This window comes from Camelus ferus, chromosome 2 (genome assembly GCF_009834535.1).
Source record: "Camelus ferus isolate YT-003-E chromosome 2, BCGSAC_Cfer_1.0, whole genome shotgun sequence".
NCBI classification, from domain to species: Eukaryota; Metazoa; Chordata; class Mammalia; order Artiodactyla; family Camelidae; genus Camelus; species Camelus ferus.
The window spans coordinates 49,390,281-49,414,764 of NC_045697.1; the positions used below are offsets into that span (position 1 = coordinate 49,390,281).

The 24,484-nt window shown below is 42.1% G+C and overlaps 2 protein-coding genes and 1 long non-coding RNA gene across 4 annotated transcripts in view; 2 read left to right on the forward strand and 1 right to left on the reverse strand.

Annotated features, from left to right (window-relative positions):
* Positions 1-880: 880 nt before the first annotated feature.
* Positions 881-22,969, forward strand: NAAA (N-acylethanolamine acid amidase). Of its 2 annotated transcripts, none has more exons than XM_006176320.3 (11): positions 881-1,154; positions 1,784-1,948; positions 4,603-4,729; positions 8,059-8,149; positions 8,799-8,875; positions 14,466-14,638; positions 14,783-14,845; positions 15,625-15,691; positions 16,693-16,721; positions 19,830-19,939; positions 20,962-21,030. In XM_006176320.3, the coding sequence occupies exons 1-10, from the start codon at positions 952-954 to the stop codon at positions 19,903-19,905; spliced, it is 1,071 nt and encodes a 356-aa protein (XP_006176382.2). In that variant the 5' UTR covers positions 881-951; the 3' UTR covers positions 19,906-19,939; positions 20,962-21,030. The 2 variants fall into 2 exon arrangements, with proteins under 2 accessions (XP_006176382.2, XP_032313733.1); XM_032457842.1 differs by having other exon boundaries at positions 883-1,154; positions 8,796-8,875; positions 20,962-22,969.
* On the reverse strand, positions 14,852-16,173 carry LOC116656848. The gene is made up of 3 exons (XR_004311846.1): positions 15,814-16,173; positions 15,356-15,505; positions 14,852-15,155 (listed from the first exon to the last, which is right to left on the reverse strand). It is a non-coding gene; the product is annotated as an uncharacterized LOC116656848 (long non-coding RNA).
* The window catches only part of PPEF2 (protein phosphatase with EF-hand domain 2), a 41,396-nt gene continuing 37,896 nt past the window's right edge, over positions 20,985-24,484 (forward strand). The window contains exon 1 of the mRNA XM_006176321.3: positions 20,985-21,120. The gene's annotated coding sequence lies outside the window, so the exon portion shown is untranslated. The remainder of the gene's footprint in view (positions 21,121-24,484) is intronic.

The following is a 24,484-nucleotide window of genomic DNA, read 5'->3' on the forward strand; positions in this document are numbered from 1 at the left end:
TGATGGCGTATTCCAGTTGGGGAGAGGGGGTACTTTTAAAAAATGAACTTTCCAAGTTTCCTCCACACTATTTTACCCACAAACGACCGTGTTAATCATTAAAGAACGTCCCAGTCTTACTAAGTCTGGTGATTTTCCTAATACTTAATACGTTTTGTCTCCCAAGTTGGGATCCCCAAAAGGTGAGGATGCTTCAGCTTAATGATTGTGAAGGTGGAGCTTGGATTCTGATAGCCTGGCTTTGAGGCTAGCGCAGTGCTCACCAGCCCTGTGACTTCGGGCAAATTACATAACATTCCCCATCAGGAAAACAGGGATGAGTTAGTAGAACCTATCTTTTAGCTTGTTTTGATGGTTCTGTGAGACAGAGTGGGCAAAAACATCTGGCACGTAAAATTCACTACCTTTTTAGCTTTAAAAAAAAAAAAACTGAAAAGAAGAGGGAGTGTTGAACTGAAAAAGCTCTCCTTTCCCTTGTAAAATTCAGAAGAATTTAAATAAGAGCAAATGGGAGTGTGGGGGTTGGGGGAGTGGGATGGGGGTGGAGCGTCCCTTTCTACCACGGTAGGACTGGCCAGGCTTCCTCTTCGCGGCTGAAAATCATTTTCTCCAGGCCACAGTTTACACTCTCTAGACCCACGTGGGTGAATGGGGTGGGGAGTGGGAGTGAGAAGCGGTGGACGCATTTAGCATTTAGCGCCTCCTTAGGACCCAGAGCCAGGCCGGACTCGAGACTGCTGCCGGGGAGGGGTGAATGGGGGCACTGGTGGAGGAGGAAGGAAGCGCAGATGCTTGACAGGGGAGGTGCCCGGTCTCGTCATGCCGGGTCCCGGGTGACTAGGCGGACCCAGCCGCACGCGGGCTCCGCCTACAGCCCGCCTGGCTTCGCCAGGGCTCCTCCTTCTCCTCCTCCAGCGCTTCCCCCAGGAGCCGGCAGTGGCTGCAGGAGTTATGAGAAGCGCGGGTCCGAGTGCACGCCCGGCGCTGGCGCTGCTGCTGCTGCTGGCCGGGGCCGGGGCTTCCGCCGCCGCCTCGCCCCAAGCCCCGCCGCTCTTCAACGTGAGCCTGGACATGGCCCCGGAGCTGCGCTGGCTGCCGGTGCTGCAGCACTTCGACCCGGACTTCTTGCATGCCGCGATGGCGCACATCGTCGGGTGAGCGCAGGCGAGGGGGTGCTGCAGGGACACTGGCGGCGGGGTTCGGAGTGCGGGAAAGCCCAGTGTGCTTCAAACTGAGACTCGTGACTTCCTTCCCTCTGCGACTGCCTTGCCCTTCGCAAGGGCCGCCTCGACCCCCGGCGTCTGGAGTGTGCAGGCGAGGTGGGAACCAGAACTTGCAGGTGCTACTGCTCTAGGCAACGTCGGGGCTGGGAATGAACCGACGCAGCTGGCTTGACTTTCAGGTTCGGTGTCACCAGTGGCACGCCCGTCCACCAGCCATTCTGGATCAGGGTAGGACATGGGTTCTAGCCCCAGCTGCTCAGCTACCGAGTGGGGGACGCAGCCTACGCGCTCCCAGCAGGCCTCACGGCCCCGAAACCCACCCCTTTGGACCACTCTCCGTCCCCCTACTTCCCTCTCTCCGAGTGTTCTTTTCTCTCCTGGACGCTGGCGTTTGGGATGATGCCGGAGAGGCCTGGGCTGTCAGCTCTCCGGGAAAAGGAGGCAACTAACAGTCACCCCCAAGGATGAGAAATTTAGGCCCCCCCCCTCCAAATACAGACACGCTCGCACCCCTCCAAACTCTGAGCAGATCAGACATCCTCGTGGTTTTTTGTTTCTAGGGATAATGTCCCCAAGTGGGTCCTCGAATTGATCCGAAAGACAGTCAGGATGCTGGAACTCTTCCTGCCGAAACCCTTCATAGGCGAGATCCGCGGCATGTGCGATGCCCTGAACTTCCAGCTGGCGGACTGCATCCTCCTCAACCTAGTCTATGAGTCCACCGCGTGAGTGCCCCGTGCTTGCGCGGATTAATTTGAGACTTGGCAGGGATTCCTGCTACATCTGAGTGGGAGGAGACGTGTTTTCAGTGTGACAAAAACGGGGTGGTGACCGGGCTCCCCAGAAACCTCCAGTGCTTCCTCTGCTTGTCTAGATATATCCGAGCAGAAGATTATGAGCTTCGAGAAGGAAAGCAGCTTCTCTGACCTCAACACTGAACTTCCTCTGTGTGAAGTCCCCTTTTCTCCCTCCACCAATCTGGGTAGCATCCCACTTTCTAAACGCTGCCCAACATGTACTTTTCTAGGAAGTTTTGAGAACTGATCCCACTCTTGGCTGGACCCTCGAGTTAAACCAATGGCCCTCCAGCCCTCTAATGCAGGGGGTAGTCTCAGCACTCATTTGACCCCCCTGCTTTTATCACCCCCCCTCCCCGTGTTCCTCACGGCTAGCGATCAGGAGTCGTTTTTCCGAGTCTGTTGCCTCCAGGGCTGGGGTCACAGGCAACACTGTTCTGGCTGATAGGGCCAGACTGTATTTAGTACGCGGGGTGGCATGAACTGTGGCGCACCCAGGTGAAAGCAATACGCACTGTGTGGCTGATCCCAGGCCAAGTCCAGGGGGGGCCTCAAGTCTGTTGGCTTGGTAGCAGGTCCTGGAATGAAGAGATTTGACTTGGTTTCAGTCTGAAGGAATTACTGTTTTGCCACCAGACCAGTCTCATCTAGTTAACACCTTGTAGATACCTATGGCTTCTGGCTGCCAAAAGATGGTATAAATTTATTTTTCTTTGGATAATGAAGCTTTACTGCCTCCTGGCATCTTCCCAGAACACTTAGGCAAAGAAAGTTAAGAAGCACTGTTGCTGCCTTCCTTTTCAGGAAAATGTTTTAAGACACAAATAAGACACACATGTGTTAAAGTGCTTTTCAAATGACCTCAGTTAATTTTGCCATTCCTCATCTCCTACCACCATCTTGTTTCCTCTTCTGACATGTGCCTTTCTCAATGGAAAAAAATCAACATTTTCATTTACACCTTCTTTTGTTAGTCACTGTATTCAACTGACTAAAGCAAAAATTCTAGTAAAAACATTCTAACTTTGGGGTGTGATACTAAGATGTATATTGAATTGCCTGCTAAGAAAAAGCACCCTCAGACTCCACTAGCATTAACAAAGGAAATGTTTTGTCTTTATTGCTGGTATAAGGCTTTTTGAATCTGATTAAAACTAGCTACCCTTTATTGAGTCTACTGGGTATGAGGTACTGGAGATGGTATTACCTTTTGTGATGTGGAAACCAAACCTCAAAGGGGACAACTTGCTGAAAGTTAGGTGCATGGTGAGTTGTCAGAGCTGCTGCTAAAAGCACATGTCCCCCGCGCACTGCAGTGCCTCTCCCAAAGCGGAGCCTGGTTCCCCCATTTATCCCCTGTGCTTGTTGGCTACCTCACACCAAAACTTTTGGGCATAACACAGAAGAATTGCTGTCTTGCTGATTTTGAAAAATCACCTTTGCAAGAGAGTCTACCAACTTCATTTTTATTTATTTATTTATTTTTTTTTTTGTGGAGGTGGGGTTGGTAATTAGATTTATTCATTTATTTTTTCTTAACAGAGGTACTGGGGATTAAGCCCAGGACCTAGTGCATGCTAAGCATGTGCTCTGCCACTGAGCTATACCCTTCCCCCGAGCTTTAGCTACTTCCAGTGTTTGATCAGTTCCCTTCTTGACAAGAACTCTTTGAAGATCATGGAAAAAATTGGAAAAAAATTAAAACCTGACCAAGTTTCCATTTTTAAACACACACAAAAAATTAAGTAACATTTATTTTCTCTTAATTATAAAAGTAATATGTAATCATTATAGAAAATTAGTAAGTACAGAAAAGTATAAAGAAAATTAAGCACAGTCCTGTTACTCAGAAATGACCATCCATCCTTCACGATATTTCCTCTGTGTGTGTGTATGTGTACATATTTTTCCCCTGTCCCTGAATTGAACATGATTTATTTAAATATTTTTTTCACCAAGCATTACATAGTCTCAGAGAATATGCACATTTAAACATCTTAACAAACTTCTTGTTTCCCTTAAAATGCATCTCTCTGGCTAGGAGTTCTTAAAAGGTCCATTTCTCTTAATAGCTCTGGGCAGGGAGCTCAAGGGGGGACAGGAAAAGTGCCAAGACGCTAAATAGTTCACCTTTTTCCCAAGGAGACAAGATGAAGCAGTTTGTGGAACAGAATGGTTTGGTGCCATTGTACTTGTTCTGAGAAATTCAGGGCAGAGAGGGTTGGACTTGAGCCAGCTTTGAAGGGTGTGTTAAAGAGACTACAAACTGCCAAGCAGAGGAATGAACGAAGTTCAGTGGTCTAGGTGAGCCCAGAATGGGTCCGTTTCAGATTTAGATTTAAGATGAAATTCTCTTCCAGTATGTTTTCAATGTCACGTGTACAGAGGGCAAAAGTCCAGTAACACTGGATGAACACTATTGAGTTGTGTACAGTTGTCTTTTTCATCTTGAATTGTGCATGTGTGTTCATTATAAGGAAGAAAAACTGTTTTACTCTGAGGACTTATTTTAAAAATGAAAAACTCATGTCCTTTTTCTTGTTTTTCTTATTCATTCACATTGGATTTTTCCCTTTCCCCAGATTCTGCACCAGTATTGTGGCTCAAGACTCCAGAGGCCACATTTACCATGGCCGGAATCTGGATTATGCTTTTGGAAATCTCTTACGCAACTTGACAATGGATGTGCAGTTCTTAAAGAATGGGCAGGTATAGTCTGTACAGTGTAAGATTCAAGAAATCAGAGAAACTTGCTAACTCAAGTTAGCTGTCACTTGGATCGTCTGCAGCTGAAGTGTATTAATTTAAGATACAAAAAATATCAAACTCCTGGAAAAACAAAACCACAAGAGAGGTTTACATAAGTATGCTTATAGAAAGAAGAGTCATTTATTATTATTGAGTATCTGCTTACAGAGAGGTCAACCAGTTTTCCGTAGGGAAATCTCGGGGAATGGGGGGTATGATCAATTGTCCACTTATAATGGTAAGTCAGCTCTTTCCTCTGCTTTCCTGTGTCAGGTCTCTTCTAGAATAAGGAGTGGCTGGGTAAAGTAATGGCTAGGAACACTCAGTTTTGGGATCTAATTGGGTTTGAATCCTGCTACTGTCACTTCCTTTGTGAACTTGGGGTATTACTTAAACTCATTTTTCAGACCAGCTCAGAGAGGTTAATAATTACTTTATGGAGATAGTTATAGAGGTTACATGAAGTAATCTACGCAAAGCATGTGATCAATGCTTGATAAATAGTGGCCAGATCATAAGTGGTCCTTCACTCTAAAAGTATGATTGACACATACCACTGTCTTATTTTGATCTTTAAAAACAATTTTACTCAGATCATTTCATCTTCATCATAGTTTCTTTAAAAGTACAATCTACTGTTTACTACTGGCACATTTCTGTGTAAGTATCTCGAGGACAGCATTGATCTATGTTCACTGAGTACACAATGAATGTCATTGCCATGAGACAGAACAGAGCATGCAAAAGTCAGGCTTTGGCTTTGGGGGACACTGTTGAAGGATAGGACTTTATTTCGTTTGTTCTTTGCATTTAGGGGTTGAGTCACAAATATTAGAAACTCATTTACTAAGTACTCATTTAGTTACCTGCTTTTACAGACAAAAACTGTTTCTTATTAAACACTCATACAGTGCAAAAATATTTAAGGTGAAAATTTCTCCTTTCCCGGTTTCATTCCTTTATTTCACCCACTATTACCAATTTGATTTGTTAGCCAAAGATTTACTTCTAAAATGGTTTTAAGTGGCAGCAATGACATACTAAGCAAAATAAATTCTGAAAGGAAATGATTAAAATGTTAGTAATTATTACTGAATGAGGGGACAGCAATTATTTTCATTTACTGCTTTAGGCCTTTCTCCATTATTCTATAGGGAGCAGAAATTCTTAAAAATCGACAAAAGGATTAAATGCAATAAAAATAAATAATTTCAGCTATTCCCTCCAGATTCACCATCACCCAGAGTTGTTGCTCTGTTTATTTCTGTTTACCCTGAGGCTCCCATGGGGAATAACCTATTGGTGTGGCTTTTCTCAGCGCTCACATTACTATTTTCAAATTCAGTAGTTTACACTTGGGTATCGTCTTTCTGCTGAGGGCTCCTAGCCAATAAATTGTTTTGCTAAATTGAAAACCCAATGATTAAGCTCTTATACTTGTCTAGTGTTCATAATTCTGAAGGCATTTTCAGATACAGGACCCCCTTTGATCTTCATGTCAGCCCTGTGAGGCAGGCTCCAGTCAACATCTCCATCCTCATTTTCTGGATGAAAGCACCGGGCCTTACAGAGACGAGCTTGCTCCAAATCACCTGGGGAAATGTGGCAGAGGTGGGACCAAACCCAGGTCTTTAGCCTCCGAGGAGCTTTCTCCCCAAATCCCAGCCTTAGGCTGTAAATTAGAGTCTCCTGCTGCAACTAAGGGTTTGTTTATATTAAATGACCTGGCACAGACACCTGGAAAGCATAGATATTTAGAAATAAAGACAGTTTTTCAAAGCTAAAAGATACAATATCTTACAAATTCTATCTTCTAATTTATGATTATGTAATATAAAATATCTTAGAAACTACAACGTGATTTTGATTTTTCGTAACTTTAATTTGCTGAGCTCTTCAAGAGTGACACTAATGTGCGGGTCAGTGCACCATGCAAATGAAGTGACCAAAATGATTACTTTTTCTCCCCTGGAGTTACATTTTGTGAAGGCTTTACTAGCGAGGCACTTACTCCCATTTTACTGCTGTGAATGGAAATGAGGAGGATTCGGGGAAGGCCCTCAATGAGTCTAGAGGAAGAGGTCGTTTGTAAAATTAAGGCCACTGCATTTTTCCCTTGTAATTTAGCCACTTTATTTTACAACCAGACAAGGTAGAAATAAACAAGTGAAAAGGTACTGACTTAAAATTCAATTTTCTAGGAAAAAACTAACCTAGGTCCATTCATTTCTCAAAATATAAAATAGTTCATCTTTATTGAACAGTATAAGCTGGACACTTATCTAAGTACCTCTTTGAAAAATGACATCTGGTATCTGAAATAATTGATAGTGTTTGATTTTTCTCCTCTGGGGTATATAGTGGTGTCTTACAATGATAGGAGCTCATTTCTTTAAGTGGGAGTGAAAAAAGAAAAAGAAAAAAATAAAGAAGGAAAAAGCCAAAAAAAAAGAAAAAAAAATTTTAAATTTAAAAAACAAAAAAAAAGTGGGAGTGATCTCAATAACTCATGGAATAATCGTAAGGATTAAATGAAAGATGTATGTAAAGGAATTTTTTCCTATTTAAAATTTAAATGTGATTATTACTGATAAAGTCTCACTTGTTTCCCCTTCACAGAGTTTGTAAGATGCATGATATTTATCTCTTATAATTGAGTCAACACAAGGTTTTTAATTGGAGTCCATTTGCTACTTCCAGCGTGAAGCCTCTTAACTTTTTTGTGCATGGACCCCTTTGATAAAGGTTATTGATCCCTTCTCAAAATAATGTTTTATAAATACATAAAATGCATGAGATCACAAAGAAAGCCAGTTATGTTGAAATATACATATCCTTTTAATATTACACTTTTTCTTAACACATTAGCTGGTAAACTTTAGCAATGAGTCTAATGACTACCATAAATTCAGAGTAGTAATAAGTATGAATGCTATTTCAAGATGTGTGTGTACATCATGTCTAAAGCCATTAGGTCTGAAAATCCCAACGGTTTCTCCTGGTGACTGAACCCCAGGCAGTGCAGTAACTCCACGCGTCCTTGCGTGCACTCATTTCAGTTAGAGGTTAGTGAAAATAAAGATGTACCTTTTTTCTCATCCAAAGTCACAGATCCACAGACTTCTATCCTTGGCCCCCCAAAGTTAAATCTTCTAGAAGGCTATTTCAAAGTTCTCATTCTAGTGGGTTGGAACGTAGAAGAAAAATCCATGAAATTGTGGGGCAAAACAGGTGATTTCAGTGTGCCTTTGGCTGGAGTGCTTAGATGATGCCTTATCTCTTGATTTCAGGTTGCGTTCACAGGAACCACCTTCGTTGGCTATGTAGGATTATGGACTGGTCAGAGTCCACACAAGTTTACAGTTTCTGGCAACGAACGAGGTAATCAAAACAAACTCCCAAGCATTTTTAGCCATGTCCCTGTTCGATTTTATCCAAGTGCTTCATTCACTCACCCAACAGAAGTTATAGAACACCTACCTCACTACATGCCTCCGTCCTCGTGGGGGAAGATGGGCAGTGGGCAGGTAAGTGATGAAGATGATTTCAGGTAGTGATAGGTGCTGCCAAGAAAGTAAAACCAGAAGATGTGATAGAGAACGAAGGAGGGGGTGGAGCTGGTATTACAGGTATGGGGCCCTGCCTAGGGCCTGACTCACATGATCCAGGAGCCAGGTCTGCAGAAGCTGGGGGAAGACCATTCCTACTTCTCTTGATAGCTACCTAGTTTTATTTTGTGTGAAGTAATAAATAGAATGATTTCCTTTAACATAATTACCATTGTTTCCGGGTAAAGGTTGTATGATTGTACACACACACACACACACACACACACACAGGTTTATATACTGCCATGAAATTTGCACTTCATCGTTGAAAACTAGATGCCAGTAAAATCATTCTTCGCCCACCAACCTGTCTCCCCCATCAGCTTGTATGATGGGAAAGAAACAAGATTTAAGGAACTTAGAAAGTGGCTCTGGGGCAGCAATTTGAGTCTGTACCTATTGTTCCTTCCTCATCTCAGCAGATAAAGGCTGGTGGTGGGAGAACGTGATCGCTGCCCTGTTTCAGAGACACTCCCTGATCAGCTGGCTTATCCGCACTGTGAGTATATTTGCTGTCGAGCTCGCCTCACCCTGGTGTCATCTCCCAAACCGTGTTCATGTTGTGATGCTCGGTGTCATTTAACAGTGTTATTTTCAATGTAAGAAGCTCCTGATAAAAATAAACAAATAAAGGTTTGCAAAATGCATATCACCTCTCTTAATAAGGATCAAAGAAAAAGCAGGACACTAGTTCAAGTGGTAAGAACAGATTTTTATCAGTAGGATAATATTGCAATAGGGAAAAATGTCCAGTGTGAACGGAACTCAAACTTCAATTTGTACAGAGGGGACTGGGTGTTTTAAAGGGACAGTGAGGGGAGCACAGTAGAGTCAGAAGTGGAAAAGTGGAAAGGAGGGTTTGTCCATATGAAGAAAGTCAGTCTCCTGCCCTCCAGCAGAGACTGCTGGGACACATATCTCCAGGTATGGGCTGAATTCTTTGGGAAGCCTTGAGTTTTTTCCGGCAGACACTATAAGGCAGGTAGGGTCATCTTAGGGATGCGGCCTTGAGCTCTTAGAAGCTATGATAGTCTTTGTCCAAGTCTTTACATGTTACGATTAAGGCATAGTTGAGAAGAGGGCTCTGAGTAGCCTGGCTTGAATTTGGCCAAGGAGAGGATTTTTGTCATAGGCTGGAGTTTTCTTATCTCAATAGCTGATTGTTAAAGTAAGATAAAGACAAACATATACCACTTACATGTGGAATCTAAAATATAGTACAAATAAACTTATTTACAAAACAGAAACAGATTCACAGACATAGGAAACAAACTTACTGTTACCAAAGGGGAAGGGGGGAGGGATAAATTCAGAGTTTGGGATTAGCAGATACAAATAAATATATATATAATAGGTAAATAACAATGTCCTACCATATAGCACAGCATACTATATTCAATACCTTGTAATAAAACATGATGAAAAAGAATATGAATAAGAAATACATAACTGAGTCACTTCATTGTACACCAGGAACTAACACTATAATTCAGTGATACTTAAGAAAAAAAGAGGTAAAAATAAATTAAAAAAAAACAAAAAAATTGCTGATTGAGATAAGAGATAGTATGCTTTTCTATATAGATGTGCCCTTCTTTTAGAATCTCCAGTTGCAAAATCTTAATCTCATTTTGCAAGTATCTGCATTAGCAAAACAAATGCATTAGAAGGTAGCTCTACACATAACAAAAGGAACACCTGCTATCCATGCCCGTTAGCACAGTTCCAGGCCACATATAAATTGTAATCTGACCATAGAAAGCAGGAGCACATCTCTGGTACAGGAATCTGGCCCTGCCCAGCTTTGGCCTTTTGGGCCATCCCTTGTCCTGCTCTAAATGATGAGGCCCCTCTGGACTTGGAGTTCTCCTAACCTTTTTACTTGAATGGTCCCTAAAAATGCTGACAAACTATGCATCCTTCACAAAATTTTTTTTAATCGAAGTATAATCAGTTTGCAATGTTGTGTCAATTTCTGGTGTATAGCATAATGCTTCAGTCATACACATACATATATTCATTTTCATATTCCTTTTCATTAGTGGTTACTACAAGATATTGAATATAATTCCCTGTACTATACAGAAGAAATTGTTGTTTATCTATTTTATATATACTACTTAATATCTGCAAATCTCGAGCTCCCAATTTGTCCCTTCCCTCCCCTCTTCCCCCTGGTAACCATAAGTTTGTTTTCTATGTCTATGAGTCTGTTTCTACTTTGTAGATAAGATCATTTGTGGCTTTTTAAAAAATCTTAGATTCCACATATGAGTGATATCATATGGTATTTCTCTTTCTAGCTTACTTCACTTAGGATAACGATCTTCAGATCCATTCATGTTGCTGCAAACGGCATTATTTTATTCTTTTTTATGGCTGAGTAGTATTCCATTATATAAGTATACCACAGCTTCTTTATCCAATCATCTATTGATGGACATTTAGGTTGTTTCCATGTCTTGGCTATTGTATATAGTGCTGCTGTGAACATTGAAGTGCATGTATCTTTTCAAATTAGAGTCTCCTCTGGATATATGCCCAGGAATGGGATTACTGAATCATATGGTAAATCTATTTTTAACTTTTTGAGGAATCTCCATACTGTTTTCCATAATGACCACATCAAACTGCATTCCCACCATCAGTGTAGGAGGGTTCCCTTTTCTCCACAGCCTCTCCAGCATTTACTGTTTGTGGACTTTTGAATGATGGCCATTCTGACTGGTGTGAGGTGATACCTCACTGTAGTTTTGATTTGCATTTATCTGATAATTTGTGATATTGAGCATTTGTTCACGTGCCTATTGGCCATTTGTATGTCTGCATTGGAGAATTGCTTGTTTAAGTCTTATGCCCATTTTTGGATTGGGTCTTCACACATTTTTAAGATGATTTCTAAAATGTTTCATCATAAGATTAAAAACCTGCAAAAAATCCAGTGTATTGTAATATGTTGACATTTAAAAATAAAACTATAACTTAAATCTATCCAGTGGAATCTAAACATGAAAATGATTTTTTTAAAGGAGAATGACATGAATAAGACTGAGAAGTTTCATATATTTAGCTATTAGCATGTGATTGTCAATTTTCTATTGGAAAAAAGATAAATTCAGCCAAGAAAATGCATTTGGCAGGTTGTGCAGAGATTTCTCAAGAGGACACCTAAATGAAATATTGCAATTGTTTTTTAGGTTAAACTATCAATTAAAAAAAAGTTGAAGTATAGTTGTTGGACAGCATTATATAAGTTACAGTTGTACAATATAATGAGTCACAATTTTTAAAGGTTATACTCCATTTAGTTATTAAATATTGATTATATTCCCATGTTGTACAGTATATCCTTATAGCTTATTTTATTTATTTTTTAATTAAAGTATAGTTGATTTGCAATGTTGTTAGTTTATAGTGTACAGCATAGTGATTCACTATACATATGTATATCTCATATTCTTTTTCATTATAGGTTATTAAAAGTTACTGAATATAGTTCCCTTTGTTACACAGTAGGACCTTGTTGTTACATAGTAATTTGTATCTGCTAATCCCAGACTCCCAATTCTCCCACCCCCCTTTCCTCTTTGGTAACCATAGGTTTGTTTTCTATGTCTGTAAGTCTCTTTCTGTTTTGTAACTTTGTTTTTGTCATTTTTTTAGATTCCTCATTTAAGTGATATCACTTATTTGTCCTTCTCTGTCTGACTTAGTATGGTAATCTTTAAGTCATTCCATGTTGCTGCAAATGGCATTATTTCATTTTTATGGCTGAGTAGTATTCCACTGTGTGTGTGTGTGTGTGTACGTACATACATACATACTTACCACGTCTTCTTTATCCATTCATCTGTTGGTAGACATTTAGATTGCTTCTAAGTCTTGGCTGTTGTAAATAATGCTGCCTTGTAGCTTACTTTATACCTAATACTTTGCACCTCTTACTCTCCTACCCTTCTATTGCCCCTCCCCCTTGCCTTTTCCCAAAATGATTTTAAAAAAAATTTAGATATAATTTATACAATGAAATGCGAGATATTAAGGGTTTAGTTCAATGTGTTTTGACAATTGTACACACTCATTTATCCATCCATGTAACCACCAACAAAACAAGATACAGAGCATTTCCACATTTCCATGGAATCTCCCTAGTGCTCCTTTCTAGTCAATTTCCAGCCTCCTCTGACACCCAGCCTCCCTACCAGGAACCACTCTTTGACTTCTGTCACTACAGAAAGTTTTGTCTATTCTAGAATTCATATAAATGAAATCATAGTACATGGACGCTTTTTCTTTCACTCAGTGCAGTGTTTTTCAGATTCATCCAGTTGTTTGTATCACTTGCTCATTCCTTTTCGTTACTAAAGAAGATTGAATTATATGAATATGCCACAATTTATTCATTTTCCTGTTGGTAGACATTGGATTGTCTCCAGTTTGGAGCTGTTATGAATAAAACTTCTGTAGAAATTCTTTTACAAGTCTTTTTGTAAACATGTATCCATTTCAGTTGGGTAAGTATTTAAGAGTGGAATTGCTGGGTCATAGGTAGATGTATATTTAATTTCAGTAACGCCATACAACTCACATACAATACAGTTCATCTATTTAAAGGATACAGCTCACTGGTTTTTAGTATATTCACAGAATTGTACACCCATCACTACAATCAGTTTTAGAACATTTTCATTCCCCTAAAGAGAAACCCTGTATCCATTAGCAGTCAATGCCCCTTTCCTCTGATCCCTGAGACAGATGAGGTACCTGTCTTGCCCTGAGTCTGCCACTTGGGTGAATGAAATCAGTCACCACTGCCTTTGGTATTTCTTACCAATGTTCATTTGCTTTGTTCTCGATAGAATTCTGTTAGAGGCAATGAATTCTTTGATGATAGTTGGGGGATGCTATAGGGAATATAATTCATAAAAAAAGTTTCATCACTCCTGTTGCCTCACTTACAATTTTGCTGAGTTCACAACAAACCAACTGAAGTCTAAACACCCCATCCTAACAGCAGTATGTGTAAGGTGAGGAAAAGTCCACAAAGTTTGCGGTGGTTAATAGTGTGTGGTGTTGAAATGGTACCTTTGCAGACACCGGTCTTTTAAATCATTCTTTTGTCTGACCCTCTCCCCACCCCCACCCTGGACATTGAGTCTTGGCAGTATTCAGCCATCCTGCTCACCCATCCTGTACTTTCAAAAAGTGGTAGAAGAGCGATGGTGAAGGTGCAGGTGGGACAGGCCCTCTACCCAGGACGTTCTTGAGCAGATCAGCCTGAGGAAGGTGACACGTGGAAGCTGAGGATTTGGAAAATGGTGCTCTTAACTATCCCTGCTGCAGACCAGTGGAAGTGTTCACGAAGCCCAGCTAAGCTCGCTGCTCTCCTGTAGCATGCTGTCTTTCATCTCCAACCCTTTGCCGATCTGTTCTACCAAGCTGCAGCTCCCTCCCCCACCCCCACCCCACCCCACCCCACCGCTTTCACTGGTCTAACTTCTGTTTGTCTCTCTGACCTCAGCTCATGCGACTCCTCCCTGGGGATGCCTCCTCAATGGCCTGGTGAGGATGGGTTCGCCTGCTGCACTTCCCACAGCAGCTCCTTCCCCTGTGTTGACACTCATTACACTGTGTCACCATTAGCTGTTGACTCTACTTCCATCCCTGGAAGTTTGGAGAGAATCAGGACTGGATCCATCATATTCATGGCTCTGTCCCCACACCAGCACAGTGTCTAGCACATTGTTGGCATTCAAGAAATACCTGCTGAAAGAACAAATGAACAGAGAAAATGGGGAGTCCTTTGCGAGGGTGACCTGCCTCGAAAGCGTGCGGCCCGTGTTTGGTGAGCCGGGCCTAGAACTTGTCAAAGTTCTCTTCTTTTGTGAGAAAAATCCTGCTGCTTTTGACTTTCCGTTGAGGCTTCCTCCATCTCAGCAGCCCTGATGATAAGAGGATGAGGTCAGAGCAGTTCAAGGCTGTAGCCATGACTTAATATAGCAGAATGTGCTTTGGGCCATCTGTCCATCAGTTGGTGTGGGTAACTGCCATGTACGATGGTGCTAATGCAGGTCTGTCTTTTTGTTCAGACCCTGAGTGAATCAGAAAACTTTGAAGCAGCTGTTTACAAACTGGCCAAGACTCCCCTCATTGCTGATGTTTACTACATTGTTGGTGGCACGACCCCCAAGGAGGGAGTGGTCATAACAAGGAACAGAGGTGGCCCAGCAGATATTTGGCCTCTAGATCCTTTAAATGGAGCGTAAGTAGACCAGTAGGCTCTGGTCATTTCGTTTCGGTAACTTTTTTTTTTAATTGGTGAAATTAGAGGCATTTTAAATTTTTATACTTTTTCTTTATGTCTCAAATGACCTTGAATAAGACAGGAGGATGTGTTCTGTTGCAGGTGGTTCCTAGTGGAGACAAATTATGACCACTGGAAGCCAGTGCCTAAAGGAGACGACCGGAGGTAGGCTCTGAACACTTTCTGGTTTGCAGTGTTTTCTTGTGGTCGGGAGAATGTGCCCCTCCTGCTGCAGGGACTGGAGAGGACTACAGGTGCTGTCCCCTCCCAGAAAATATACCTGGGCCCCCTGGCCAGTGCCTTAGCGAGGATGGAAGAGTGTAGTGTGTGGTGGAGAGCATGGCAGGGAGCTTCTTGGCAGCTGGTCGGTGTTGGGAGGATGAGGTTGGTTCTGGCCTCAGGGTCAGGAGCCACTAGCTTCCACCACTAGCTCTGCTGATGACTCACGGGGTGGCCGCTTGGGTCTCTCACCCACCTGTAAAAGGAAAGGCTAGAACTAGATTTGTAGTTTTCTATGTAGAGTTTTTTTAGAAAGAAAACATTTCCCATACTTAAATAAATAAACAAACCAGCTGGGGGCTTTAATTTCCTTTCTAATTTTGAAAATCCTATCATTATAAGTCAGTGTGTCTCCAAAGAGCAAGTACTTTTATCTTTTTCCTTGGCTTTACTGACCCATGTGTTTGGTAACAACTCTTCAGTTCACAGCAAACATTTTCATCATCCTGGATTCCTTGAGCAGTTGGGGCCACTGGGCCAGGCTGTTGAATTAACTCCACCGTGGAGGTCTGGGACTAGGCAGGAAACATGCATGGGGGCCAGAATCTGTTTGGGGAAGAGGGAGACAATGAGGCTAGGCATTGCATGGAGCCTCCCAAAATGAGAGCCGATGGGATTTAGGGTTTCTTGACGCACCAGGTGACCTCTGACCATTGTCCTTGCAGAACACCTGCCATCAAAGCCCTTAATGCCACTGGCCAGGCAAACCTCAGCCTGGAGGCGCTCTTCCAGGTAACTTGTGTCACCACGTCTAGCTTTTACCCAGGATGTTGGGTGTCTTTGTCAATAGTGATTTAAAAAAAAAAATTCTCCTCTGAAATCAGATGTGGTAGATAAAAATGTTAAAGTTTTACCTGGTTGAAAACATGTAAAAGAAAAGCCCAATGACCTTTTCTGAGCTTGTCACTGTGTGGGTTAAAGTGTCCATCTTCACCTGGGTGTTTCTGCATATTAAAAAAAAATGGTTTCATTGGAACATATGTTTATTTATTTAAAAGAAAAAAGAGAAAAGATTCAAAAGTCTGTAACTCTGTCACCCCAAGATACACCAAAATGTTAAGTGGTTATTTTCTTCCTATAGATACTCTGCATGGATTTCTCCTACCTTTCAATAGTTTTTTATTTATTATTATTATTATTATTATTTTATTAAGGTATAATTGATATACAAGTTTCAGGTGTACAACATAGTGATTCACAGTTTTTAAAGATTATATTCCATTTATAGTTATTATAAAATATTGGCTCCATTCCCTGTGTTGTAAATATATCCTTGCAGCTTATTTATTTTATACATAGTAGTTTGTACCTCTTAGTCCTCTACCCCTATCTTGCCTCTCCCCGATTCTCTCTCCCCACTGGTAACCATTAGTTTTTTCTCTGTATTTCTGAGTCTCTTTCTCTTTTGTTATATTCACTAATTCATTTTATTTGTTAGATTTCATATATAAGTAATATCATTACAGTATTTGTCTTTCTCTGTCTGACTTACTTCACTTAGTGTATGGCACTCCAAGTCCATCCGTGTTGTTGCAAATGGCACAATTTTGTTCTTTTTTATGGCTGAGTAATATTGCATTGTGTGTATATATTTTCTTTATCCATTCATCTGTTGATGGACACTTAGGTTACTTCCATATCTTGACAACTGTAAATAATGCTGTTGTGAACAGTGGGGTGTGTGTATCTTTTTGAATTTTTAATAGTCTTTTGATACAATTTTTCCTATGCAGGTTTTGTCAGTGTTTCCGGTTTATAACAAGTAAGTGACATGTTAAGCACATCTGTTCATACATCACCCCAGCACAGTAGACTTTCTCACACACTCCAGCTCAGCAGGGATCTGATGCGCCCACAGAGCAGGCTTTCTAGGTGCTGTGGCTACAGCAGTGACAAAACAAAGTCTCTTCTCTCCTGGAACTAGTGTTCTACTGGCAGGGAGTGGGAAGGAGGCAGGGAGGGGCAGATAGACAAATGTATCCTGAGTCAGGTGGGAAGTACATGGAGAAAAACAAAGGTAAGGAGGACAGAGTGATGGAGAAGGAGGAGGGCATGGCGTGTTCATCCTAAATCCTGCTGCTAATTAGGAGACTGCCTTCTCAGGTTGTGGGTGCCTTAACTGCGCTGTTAGAACTAAACTTTAGGCTTTCCTTTATCTTCCCAGGGAGTTTTCTGCTACCTCTGTGCCCATTTCGCAGATGGTTCAGTACCTAAGTTAATGGTTCTCTTTTAGCCTGTGCTTTTGATAGTAGCATTCTGGGAGCAATGGCTTCCCGGGTCCATAAGCTGGGATTTCTCCCTCTACATTTCTGAGGTGAACCACGGGGCTGTGGCTACCACTGCCACAGGAAGCTTAGTTACAGCCACCCCTAAACCTGTGCAGGAGGCCCTGAGGGTCCCCGTCACCATCACAGCGAGGCTGAATAGGCCAACAGCCCCCTCTTCACGTCCCGTCCCCCTCGAGGTGTTGCCTGAGTGCCTCATCTTCCCCCAAGACCAGCTCATTAGGAACCTTCTTTTACTTAGTGAGGTAGGGCTAAAATAAAAGAGGAAGCAAGTCAAGACAGTCTTATATCCTTCTTTTTCTCCAATAAATCCCCAAACCCAGCATTTCCTACTTTCTCATCAGCCTCACTCCTTTCTCCAAAGACAAGAGTATCAAAGTGGTATTCTTCAAGAAATAGCCTCACACAGATGAAACTTGTAAAGTGACTTCTAGTCTCAAATACCCAACTGATTTTTTTTTTCTTTGAAATGATCCTCTTTTACTCAAATATAAAATAGCAGTTTTCCTGACGGCCTCTAGACTAACTTTTGTATATGGGTGCTTGAAGATTCCTCAGGTACAACGACATTTTCAAAACTGGTGTTACCCTTTGCACTTTGCACCATAATAGGAGTACATCCCTTTGAAATTTTTTTCTGTAAGTAGGTCGTGATTTTAAAAAAAAAGTTATTGCTAAAAGATTAATTCCATAAACCATATTCTAACAGCACAATACAGGGAACAAATTAGTCAGAGTTTTCCTACTGTAACAAATGAGCTGCGTGGGCTGCAGATGGTACCCAGTGGTGTGCTAGGGAACTAGCTTTTTGAGGGCAGAGAGAGCAAGAACAAGACTCCTGATTTGTAGCATCTATGGATGTCCAAGGTTAAATGCTCCCACCTGGCCTATTTCAAGCTTACAGGTGGCTCATAAACTTCCTACATTTTAATCATTGACTCTCACCAGCCTGTAGGATTCAGTCCCAGCCCACCATTGAGCCCTGCCAGTAGGGCACAATTTTGCCCTTTTAATAGTCATTTAAAAAATAGGAGCTAAAAACCTATTTTGTGTTCTTTCAGGTTTTAAAATAGTTCTATAAATGATGAATATATCTTTTAAATATGAGTAGTATAATCAAATAGTTATTTGTTTTAATAAAGCTTTTTCCATGCTGTGAACAGCCCTTACAATTTCACCAGTCATTAGTTTTTCCTCTGTTAAAACTCTGGATAAACACATTTGTACGTTCCCACCCCACCCACCCTAACCCTGCTTTTGGATTGCTTTCCTTGGCTGAATTCCAGAAGTAGGATTACTGAGTTAAAGGCTGTGAGTGTTTAAGTAACATCTGACATGTTTTGTTGAAATAGAATTGTTAAAAATTATGAACAGTTTACCAAGTAGCATTTTTCCCTATTGTATAATTGAAAACTCAAGAGGAAATGCATTGAAATGGTAATCACCACATGAGCCTGAATTAACACAGATCCCTGACTCTCAGACCCTTTAGGCTAATGATTACCATCAACTAAGCTGTTCAGTGCCTGAGGTTAGTTGAAATGTCTGCACAGAAGCAGTTAAGCTCTATGCTGCCCCCTTGTGCTGTGCTACAAAATTACACTCACCGGTAGTCGAACTCCATCCTATGCAGTGGCAATAAGCAGAGAGAATAATAAAACAGTGATGGAGAACAGAATTATGAATAAGGTAGATGAGCACGTGAGGTCCTTTTCAGGGAACCTTTGTGACCCTTGGACGAGCTCTGCACGTGCTTATAGTGCTGTCTTCAGCCTGGTGTATGATTCAGCTGTGGGGTGCCAGCGCCTATTCCTAAACAAGCCCACTCTCGATGCTTTGAGCATGCATCCCAGCTGGTGTCCAGGGCAAGAGGTAGATGAAAGAGGGAAGGGAAGGGGCCCTTGTGTGTGTGTGCACGTGCTCAAGTTATTCGGGCCTCTTGCTCTGCAGAATGTTGAATAAGTGACATTGTACTTTTCATCCTTAAATCTGGGTAGGCGGATCCCCTGTCTTGATCCCTGAGCTTTAACCTCTAAAGCTCTGGGCTTCCTTGGACTCTCCCATGATATAAGTAATAGACTCAGAGTCTGGCCCAAGTGCCCGGGACCCTGGAATTCTCAGCCTGAACAGCGCCAAAGCCACTTCCAGGGCCTGTGTGGCCCGCCTCCCTGGGTAGTGTTCTCCTGATGCTGTCGTGGGTGGACAAGGGATGCTGTTTGCTGGGGGTTGTGCGTGAAGCCTAGATGCAAAGGCTGAGGTGTCCATGCACATGCCACGTGTAGAGTACGCAGAGCAAGGCTGAAGGCCAAGGCCGGCTCTCCCTCACTGCCACAATGTGGAACGCTGAGGAGTCTGAGAATTTTAAATTTGAACTTGGCCTTACAGTGTAGTCAAAATAGGAGGAAGGAACACACCTTATGTGATTGCTTGAATTATAACTTTTCAATATTCTGATACATATGTGGGTCTCTACTTGTATTCTTGTCCTAGGTCCCAAGTTTTAGGGAAAGGCTTGGGATTTTTTTCCCTTTTTGGAATATTAGAGAAAATGATGTGCATATTCAAATTCCTCTTATTATTTTCAGCTACACAATTTATACTACGGTAATGAGTGCTGCCAACCCAGAGAAGTACATGACCAGGATCAGAAACCCGGGTTAAAAGCAGGAGAGTGAAATTCACCTGTACTGTGAAGGTTTGCTAAAGTTTATTTTGGCGGAGGGGAGGGGGCGATGGGGAGAAGTGGATGTGTGCTGGTATTTCTCCTAGAAGATAGTAGCATCCTTAACATTTATACGTACATATTTTCTGGCAGGCATCTGGTGTATAGCTGTCATTTGTGTCAGGTTAATGTCGCTGTTTCTTTGTATGAATTGTTTGTATGAAAGCTAGTCTGGTGCCCAGTGCCCTTGGCCCCTTATTAAAACCTGCCCTCCAGGCAAGCTATTACTTCTTTGCTTACACAGAGGGCAAATATCTGGTGAGACTTACGTGTCTCCAAAGTAACAGGGAGGCAGGCCTGGCTCCTTTGCAGCATCAGACAGACACTGGAGAACTGAGGACACTCACAGAATTTATTTCAGGCATCAGGGAGTCCATAGGTGAGAGGGAAGACGTGAGGATAAAAGCAGGAGTCCTTTCTGCTCTCCCTCAAATCGAACCTTCTCAGCAGCCACCTACCAACAGTTCACCTTTTCTTTTTTTAACTTTAAAAAGTTTTTAAATTTTTTATTGAAGTATAGTTGACACACAGTGTTTCAGATGTACAGCAGTGATTCAATTATACATATACATATATGTATTTTTTTACAGATTCTTTTCCATTATAGGTTATTACAAGATATTGGATATAGTTCCTTGTGCTCTGCAGTAGGTCCTTGTTGTTTATTTTATATATAGCAGTGTGTATCTGTTAATCCCAAATTCCAAATTTATCCCCCTCCCTTTCCTCTTTGGTAACCATAAGTTTGTTTTCTATGATTGTGAGTCTATTTCTGGTTTGTAAATAAGTTCATCTGTGTCATTTTTCTAGATTCCACGTAAGTGATGGCATATATTTGTCTTTCTCTGTCTGACTGACTTCACTTAGTATGATCACCTTTTCCTATTACAAGGATTTCCTGGAGTTTTTAAACCTAGAACCTGTTTGGCCATTCATTTATCGTGGGAATATTAAAAATCAGTGTTTGAATTAAGTGTATTTTTTTTCTCTTACAGATGATTTTTTAACTGAAATTTCTGAAGAGCTGCACTTAAAAAAAATAAAGTGAAAAGATTATATTTTATTATGTGATCAAAACTGCCTCCTTTCTCATTAAACTTTTCAACCTTGTAAAGTGGGAGCAGGAGGATCACGATGGAGCTTGTTTTGGTGAAGTGGGTAATAGGCGTTTTGCATTTGCTTTCCTTCATGGCTTACCTTGAACTTCTCTTAGCTTCTTCTCTCCTGGCTTGAACAACTCCAAGATCACTGGTCCCGGGGGGCAAGCCATATCCTCGGGCTTTATTCCCAGCTTCTCGCTGTTACTGGTAGCTATGTTGTCATATCTCACCTGAGAAAGATGAGCGGGTGAGACCTCTTTGTTCATTATGAAGTGCTTCTGGAAGAGTCTGCCAACCTAAACAAAATTAACAACAGTTATTATTAAGCAAGGATGAGTGTATTTGGGAATAGCAGAGGAACTGCAATGCTGGACAAGCAAACTGTGGCAAGCTGTAGGCAAGTGTGAGGAGCAAAGGGAAGGGTGGCTTTTATTAGGCTCTGGGAGGAAACTGGGGAGCGTTGTTTTGAACAAAAGGTCATCAGAGGAGAACAAGAGTTCAGGGTTGTTGCAGTTTCACATCGGTTACAAGTGATGGTCAGTTTGCTGTTACTGGGAAATGTGGAAGCCTTTCTTCCTGCTGGCTGTACAAGCTGAGGCCAGGGGTAAGAACACTCCCTTCTTGGCTTCCCTACTCCATTTTTTGTTTGTTTGTTTTTTGGCAGGGGGAGGGAGGGTAATTAGGTTTTTATTTATTTATTTTTAATGGAGGTGCTGGGGATGGAACCCAGGACATCATGCACGCTAAGTACACACTCTACCACTGACCTACACCCTCCCCCCACAACTCCATTTAAAATCAGATTTGCTTTATCCATTTTCACACTTCTCTGTTTTGCTCAAGATCTTTCTCGAAAAACATCTCTGATGCAGCATCAGGTTGTTTATTTTGGTTGAAATGTTTTTGCCTGTGTGTGTCCCTCAGGGCTGGGAAGGAGCTTTCCTGAGAGTTATGCTGAGGGGGAAAGGGCAAGTAGCATTTGGAAACCACAGGGGCCACATTTGAGCAAGGAAGGTAATAGGAGGGGGGCTCAGGCATCTCCCAATCTTAGGTTCATGTCTTCTCAAGGTTGTAAGCCTTGGAGATCATCTCAAAGCGTTGAGCTAACATCACATCATTCTGTTTGGTGCATCATTTCTGGAGATATTTGACAGGCAACAGATACAAAGTTTAAAAATGATTTTGCAAAGCAAAATTAAAAGTAATATGACAAATCCAGTTTGGGTAACTGTCCTGAACTATGAATCTAGGCTTGAAGACGGCCAGCTGAACAGATTGAAGGACCATGGGCAATTGCATGAAACTTGTAACCAGTCTACTCGTTCCCTGATTTTATGTAATTGAGTTTCTTCCTCCCCAGGGGAATTTATCCATGTGCAACAAGCAGTGTTTCCTGCCAGCATATACTACCTTGTTCTGCTAGGAGTTAGCCAAGGGCAATTTGGTTATTTATTACCACTTTAGCTAAGGAATTATGAAATTAAAGAAACCTCAGCTAAAATTGGAGCTAAGACAGGCCTGTAAAGGGAGCTCCCACCCCCCCACCCCACCAATCATCAATTACTCCAAACAGCAAGCGGCAGACACGGACATCTCAGACAGGAAGGTGTTGCCTGCTCTACTATCCAACAGGGAGAAGAAAACTCTCTGTCTGATGACAGCACAGCCAATCAGACTGTAGCTGCCTGACCAATGAGAAGCCTCCGTACTTTGGATTCCCACCTTCCTCCAATGAACTCTCATTATTACAATCCCTCCCAACTCCCCCTGCCACCTCTTCCCTATAAAAGCAAACTCACCTTCCTTGTTCTCTGGATTTGCCTATGATCCACCATAGTTCGCATATCCTGAATTGTAATTCCTGTGGCCATTCTCAAATAAAATTTTTTTGCTGGCAAAGTAACTGACTGTTATGTTACTAAAGTTGACAGAATCTAAGACTGTTATTGGGCAGCTGTTGCTTTAGTGGCGCAGTCAGCTGTGTTGCCTAGGATAACAGATGGATTTCTGATCTTGTGCTCCCTGGTGTGTACCCCAAGCCAGGGAAGGGGGCAAGATCTGCCCAAGGAGGCAAACCCAGAGTCATGGGCCCCATCAGGTCGTTAACATTAGGTTCTTCGATGTGGGCTTAAGGGTTGGTTTCAGATGGGTTATGAATGGACAGTGGAACAACTGGATACCCTAATGAGTGTTGTCCTCCCACTCACCTGCTATCTAGACATCTGTGAGCCCAGGGAGGATGCCGTCCTCCACAAGCGAAGATGAAGCCAGGTGAGCATGAAGGACTCCAGCTGAAGGGTCACTGTTTATTAGTGTATTTGTGGGGATGGAACTATTGGCATTAGTCAACCAGGTGTCAGTGATGTTTGAGAGCATTCTGGGAGGATTCCTCTAAGAAAAGACCATTCTCTGATGTGATAGGGCACTCGCGCTCAAGTTGCTTTTTGGACAAAGGTGATAAAAGTAAGGGTGTGAGTGGAGTGGTTGCAGTGGGGTCATAATTTTAAGTCTATCTGGACTGGACTATCGTTGCTATAGTTGGTGGGGGTGTTCAGGAAGAAACAGGACATGGGGAGGGATGTTGACAGAAGTTGCACTCTGTAGCTAATGCTGAGGTGAAGTGGAGTGAAGTTAGCAGTGGCATCAGTGTCAAATGAAACTTTCATCACAGTACGGACTAGAGAGCCACCGCTGTAGTGTGCAGATTGGAGTTTCTGGTGGCAAACCCAACCATAAGAGCGTTGTCTTTCTAAGAAAGGACAGGAGAAGATAAGGTGAGGAACATGGGGAAAATGTCACCCTGGGAAAGCTGTCTCCTTCAGCTGTCATCTATTTCAATTCCTGGAAACCTTTGCTTTTAAGTCACCAGTTGGTGTGCAGATCCAGTCAGGGTTTGGTGCTCTCTTTAGATGTGATTCATGGATCCAAGAATCTATTCCCTGGATCTTGGCAGCACACTGGTTGGTTAGCAACAGTTGGTAAGGGCCCTTCCAGCAAGGTTGGAGAGAATCTTTTTGAAGATGTCTCTTCCAAAAGACAAAATATCTCAGTTGTAAAGGATGATGCTTAAGGCCTTTGTCTCCCGGGAGCATGCTGTGAAAAGATTGTTGTACTAAATCATAATTATGTTCAATAGAAACAATTAGGTCTTTACAATATTGAAGTATATACCCTTTTATTAGCCCTAGATCACAAGAAGCAGGAGCTAGGTGTATTGGGCATCCTGTGACTGTCTCAAAGGGTGAGAATTTATCAGTTGCCAAAAGGGTAGATAGACCTAAGATTGAGAAGGACCAATGGCAGTGTCTTTGGCCAGGGTATCTGAAGAGTCTCTACAAATGTTGCCAGTAGAGTCTTGATGCTGCTATTCATGAGTTCAACTAGCCCTGAGGATTTTGGCTGGTAAGTACAGTGAAAG